At 51.9% G+C, this 6,123-nt stretch overlaps 1 protein-coding gene across 1 annotated transcript; it reads left to right on the top strand.

The window, feature by feature from the left end:
- The first annotated feature begins 1,933 nt into the window (after nucleotides 1-1,933).
- Nucleotides 1,934-3,354, top strand: KHDC3L (KH domain containing 3 like, subcortical maternal complex member). Its single transcript, XM_032650894.1, has 3 exons — nucleotides 1,934-2,102; nucleotides 2,254-2,457; nucleotides 2,699-3,354. Exons 1-3 carry the CDS (start codon nucleotides 1,934-1,936, stop codon nucleotides 3,352-3,354), a joined length of 1,029 nt encoding a protein of 342 aa, XP_032506785.1.
- The last annotated feature ends 2,769 nt before the right edge of the window (nucleotides 3,355-6,123 follow it).

The raw sequence follows: 6,123 nt of genomic DNA, 5'->3' as shown, positions 1-6,123 counted from the left end.
TAAATCCATTACTTAATTATGTATTTTAAATTGGAGTTGCAAAACTGTCTCTCTAATATGTTGAATTATCTAAAATATTACAGGAACCTAAAACACCACGTATATGGATTTCTTTCTTTTTTTAAACCACTTTGGGGAATATCTAAAGTACGATAAACTGCTTATACTAAAATGTGTACAATTTGACCAGTTTTGACATATAGACACATCCAGTGAAACCACCAGTGTAATCAAGATAATGCACATTTCCATCATCCCCTGAGAGTATCCTAGTGCCTTTTTCCACTCCCTTCCTCTCTCTACCCCATCTCCAGACAATCGCTCCCTGATTTCTATCACTACAGAACAGTTTGCATATTCTAGGATTTTACATAAATGACAGATTCTTTTTTAACACAATTACTAATACTATGGTTTTAATTCTCTTAAGCATTTCTTTACCCAATTCTGAAACTTCAATGAAGTAAAGGATCTACACACACACACACACACATACACACAAATGACATTAACACGCATAGAAATGCCAGTATCCTCTTAGGCCAACCAAGCAACAAAAATATCATCGTCTAGGGAATTCCCTGGCTCCAGTGGTTAGGACTCTGTGCTTCCATCGCAGGGAGCAGGGCTTGATCCCTGGTGGAGGAACTAAGATCCAGCATGCTGTGTGGCCAAAGGAAAAAAAAAAATCATCCTATATCATTTTGATATAAGAAACAGATTTCAGACTAGAGATTTTCATGGGGATGCTTCCTGAATTGGATTCTCGTTGGTGACACTGATGGGGCCTCACATGTCAATTTCTAGTTGCTATGTTAGTGGCCCCCAGAACCTACAGGGGAGGTGGTGACGGAGCCCAGATCCTTGGGTTTCAGTTATACACTCTCCTAATGATTCTGTCTACCCACGGACGTTTATATGTCTATCCCATCCGTGAGGCTTTGAATGGATCCTTTGAATGGAGCCCTTCTTTGGCTCCTAATTCATATTCTGCTTAGGTCTGAAGACTTTTAACCCTGTCAGACACCTGCAAATTTCTCATGCACTTCTTTGGCCACAGAGCAAACAAGGAGCCTGACTGAATTCCGAGGCTCTCTGGCCGCTGGATCTGGGCATGATATGCCAACCACTGGTGGGAGAGCTATGTACCTTCATCCTCCTGGGCCGCAGTTAATAGGCAATGCTTTCAGCTGGACAGAAAAATCAAGAAATAGAGCTATAATCGTGTTACTTTCAAGGGATTTCCCTCTGGGGTGCAAACCACACGGACCAGGCGCTGTTGGGTGTGCGCAGCCGTCTCTAACAGGTTAAGGCCGAAGCGTGAAACGCAGTGGCATCTGGGGAGGGTGTTCAGTGGTCAGGGTTCAGGAGGAAGTGGGGAGGGGCTTACTTTGGCCTCCGAATACCTTTTTCTGCTCCTTGAGCGTTTGTTTTTCCGACGTACTTAATTAGATTTTCCATTAAAATTTATTCCAACGCCTCGGGAACGCTAAACTGGTCCCCTTAGAACTGTCTGAAAGGCACCCGGGTCTCTGCAAATACCGATTCGCTCCTCTGAAAGCTGTCGGCCCGACGTTGGATCTTCCCTACGTCTCCGGGTCTGTCCTGGCCGCCCAGCGTCCACAGTTAAGGCTTCCGCAGCTTCCCGGTTGTGGCCTCTAGCCTGGCGCTCGGGGAAGCGGCAGGATCCAGATGCTACCGCCCAGCGAGAGCGCTCTGGGCGCGCGCCCCAGCGCAGCTGCGCCTTGCGGGCAAGGAGCCCCGGCTGCGGGCTTCGGAGGCGAGGCCTGGAGTCCAATGAGGAGGGCGCGGGTGAGGGAGGGGCTTGCCGAAAGCCCTGGATATAAGACCGGGGTACCCTTGCGGCGGCGGGTCTCACGCGTGGCCGGCGGTTGGCAGCGGACCCACAGCCCCCTGCGAGGCTCGCCGCGGCATGGCCGCCCCCAAGCGGTTTCCGACGCTTGTTCAGCTGGAGCAGCGAGAAGGGACGCTCTTCGAGGTGCTCGGTAACCTCACCAAGCGGCCCTACTGGTTTCACTCCGAGTACCTGAAGAGTCCGAGGGCAATTCACCTGGAGGCCTGGCTGGTGGAAGCAATCTTCGGTGAGCGGGCCCGAGCGGTGAGGCTGAGGCCGCCCCTCACCGCAGGCTGGCCGCGCCCAGGCAGCCTCTTCGCGGCTCTGGCTCGCGTCCGGGCCCCCGCTGCCTCCCCTCCCAGGCCCCACTGCTCACCACCTCGTTGCTTCCTGCGCAGGCCTGGGCGGAGAGCACATCCCACATGTCGAGTGTGTGTCGCAGACCCTGCTTCACGTTAATCAGTGGGACCCGGACGGCGAGGCTGAGATCTTGATATTTGGACGGCCTTATTACCAGAAGGATGTATACACGATGATCATGAACTTGGCTGACTATCACCGCCAACTCCGGGCGCAAAGTACGGGGCCGGGAACAATGAGAGGTATCTAGGCAGGCCCTGGGTTCCTTGGGAGGGATTCTGGTGCGTCCTGGCTGTGCCAGGGCAGCGGTCTCATCCTCTTAATTCGACTGGAAGGTTTCCTCTTTGCAAGGGATCCAGAGGAGCAAATTGACCTCGTTCTCTCAGATTCCGGGCTCCGACCCCCGCAGCCCGAAGGGGTAACTCCTTATATGGAGAGTATGTGGGACACAGGTGCGACCTCCTGTCTTTGCTCTTCTTCCAGGCTCTGAGAAGCCTCCTGCCCGAGAGGCGGCGACCCAGCGGTCCCCCAGTGCAGTCCGACAGGCGGCAACCTATCTGTGCCCCGGCGAAGCCCGGGAGGCCGGGACCCAGCGGTCTCCCTGCGCGGTCCGGCAGGCGGCCACCCAGCGGTCCCCCGGCGCGGTCCGGCAGGCGGCCACCCAGCGGTCCCCCGGCGCGGCCCGGGAGGCGGCCACCCAGCGGTCCCCCGGCTCTGCCCGGGAGGCGGCCACCCAGCGGTCCCCCGGCGCTGCCCGGGAGGCGGCCACCCAGCGGTCCCCCGGCGCTGCCCGGGAGGCGGCGACCCAGCGGTCCCCCGACGCAGCCCGGGAGGCGGCCACCCAGCGGTCCCCCGGCGCTGCCCGGGAGGCGGCCACCCAGCGGTCCCCCGGCGCAGCCCGGGAGGCGGCCACCCAGCGGTCCCCCGGCGCTGCCCGGGAGGCGGCCACCCAGCGGTCCCCCGGCGCTGCCCGGGAGGCGGCCACCCAGCGGTCCCCCGGCGCTGCCCGGGAGGCGGCCACCCAGCGGTCCCCCGGCGCAGCCCGGGAGGCGGCCACCCAGCGGTCCCCCGGCGCAGCCCGGGAGGCGGCCACCCAGAGCTTCCCCGAAGCTATCCAGGGTCCGGTTACCAGGTTCTAAACGCGTTTCGGGCCCAGGAGCAAGAGAGCCAGGCAAGGTCAAAGTGGAAGCCCCTCCTGGAACCCTATTCTGCTGCAGAAGCTGAGAAAAGAATGGTGTGGGTTGTTCTTGGTTTCCCCGCTCCCCGCCACTCCCTGTTAAATGTTTGCAAACACGAATCTAAAGAGTTCTAATAAAGCATCGAATTTCCCTAACGTCTGTTAATTGGCAGGGGTAAGGGGAGAGACAGGCACATCGCTCCAGCAGCCATTATCTGCTCCAGGTGGCTTTCTACCCAGAGGCAGGTGAGAGCTTTTGGCTTTCTAGCCGCCCAGGGCCGCAGTCTCTCGCGCCTCGGGCAGGTGCTCCCCTGTGCTCCTTCACCGCGGGTATCTGGCTTTGCAAGGTGAGGGACCTCTCGGGCCGTCGAGTCTGTCCTCATGGGAAACCTTTCCAAGCCTGAGATATTTCTACTCAGAGACAAGGGATGCGAAAACTTGGTTTCAACGGGCCTCAAGGGTGGGCGCATCATAGCGCTGCAAGCAGAGACTTCCCAGCTCAGGCAGCTGCTGGCGACTAGGGGAAAACTGAAATGGCCAGGACGGCGCAGCTGTCATCTCCAAGTGCTGGTGCCCTGGCTAGAAGTAAACTGTTAACAGCTGGGTGTTAGGATTTTTTTTTTAAATAGCACAAGTCAATTTAGTGCTATGAAAATTTTCATTTTAAAAATCCCAGGAAACCTAATTTTAAAGAGCAGGGAGTGGTATGTCTATTGTAGACCCTTTGGTCACCAGTAATGATCACTCCAATTTTGAATAAGCCTTTAGTTTATAACAAGGGAAATAAAGATGCAAAGCTGAATTTACAAATAGGCTATTAACTATTTTCAGAAGAGGCAAGGCTGAGTGAACCTTAAACATTTAGACTCAAAATCAATGCAGACTCCAAGTTTCAATTGAGGCTACATCAGAGTAGAATTAAGACTCAATCTTGATTTTTTTTTCCCCCTCTAAGTAGTACTCACATGACCGGAACATCAAATTCTGTCCTTTATAAGAAAGATTACTGAACAGCAGGTAGCAAACCAATGGAACATTTAGGAGTCTCTGTGACCATCCCGAAACTAGGTTTAAAATACCCTATATATACACGCATAGACATGTCTGAGATGATTTTATGAAAGAAAATGGTAAGATACAGAAAACATCCTTGGTTGGAGATGAGCCAAGAAAAGGAGACTGAACTTTAAACAAAAGCATTTAGATGTGATAACACTTAGGTAAAATTCCTTATGCCTATAAAGTGTTGATTTAAAAAACAAAACAAAACCAAAAAACCTTACTAGCTTCCTCTCCAAGCAGGGCATGGACCAGTGACATCCAAGTTTTCACCCAGATCAAAGTCCCCAGACTTTCCTATCTGCCGTTTCAAGCTTACTGTCTTATGGAAGTAACAGTTTAACTTGCACTTTTACGTAATTGTATACACCTTTTTTCCCCTTCTTCTAGCAGCTTGATTTTTCTCAGGATGGGTACCGTTTGATTTAGCCCTTCCCTTAGTGGTTGATTCGTTTGTTTCTCCAATTACTCAATTACAAACTGCTGTCTTGAATTTCTACGTGCATGTGTCCCCTGCATTGGCAGGCAGATTCTTAACTACTGCACCACCAGGGAAGCCCCAGTCTGAACAGTTTTTGAATAGGCTGACTAGAGGCACCAAAGAAAAAGGTTCACTGTTGACAGACGGTGTGGAAAGCGTCTGGGCTCAGCTGTGGAGCACACGCTGACAGTCTGCCCCAGGTCCTCCTGCCACTCCACTGTAGTTACACCAGGTTGGCACTATTTCCCTCATCAGAATTTCTCAACTCCACACTTCTAAGCAAAACAAGGCCTTTTAAAATATCACTAAGAGTGGGGAAAAAACAAAACAAACCATGTGCCTCCTGATGTGATGCTCTGAGAAAGACACAATATGATTTACCCAGTATTTCTGCCAAAAATATGTAACTTAGATCTAACCATGAGGAAACATCAAAAAATAAGAGCAGGATTTGTAAGCAAGAAAGAAGACCGCAGGCAGTTTGAGAAGAGCGAATCCTGTCTACACGTTTTGGGGGCAGGGTAAACTGGTTGGCAGCAAATAATTTAGTGTGGACAGTGTCTTTGAGTGTGCTCACTAAAGGTATCAAAGAATACAATTTCAGCTGTTTATGGGTTCTCTGGAAATCTTGGGAACATAGCTGTGGAGCATAAGTGACAGGCTATTTCTGTTATGTCCACCTGCGTACTTTGGTTTAGTTAATACACATCTGCCCTATTTACCTAATCAGAATATTTTACTAGACCCTAGTTAAAACCTTATTATAGAACTTCCCTGGTGGTGCAGTGGTTTAGAATCTGCCTGCCAATGCTGGGGACACGGGCTCGAGCCCTGTCCAGGAAGATCCCACATGCTGCCGAGCAACGAAGCCCATGCTCCACAACTACTGAAGCCCGTGCGCTAGAGCCCACGAGCCACAACTACTGAGCCTGCGCTCCTAGAGCCCACGAGCCACAACTACTGAGCCCGCGTGCCTCGAGCCTGTGTTCTGCAACAAGAGAAGTCACTGAAATGAGAAGCCTGTGCACCGCAATAAAGAGTAGACCCTGCTCACTGCAACTGGAGAAAGCCCACACACAGCAACAAAGACCCAACGCAGCCAAAAATAAATAAATTTATTTTTAAAAAAACGCAAAAAACCAAAAAACCCTTATTATAGCCTTTTTGGGTCCCTCTGAATCACATGTAAAA

Source organism: Phocoena sinus, chromosome 12 (genome assembly GCF_008692025.1).
Source record: "Phocoena sinus isolate mPhoSin1 chromosome 12, mPhoSin1.pri, whole genome shotgun sequence".
NCBI lineage: Eukaryota > Metazoa > Chordata > Mammalia > Artiodactyla > Phocoenidae > Phocoena > Phocoena sinus.
Note: the sequence above shows the minus strand (reverse complement) of the source record. Positions and strands in the feature narration are given on the sequence as shown.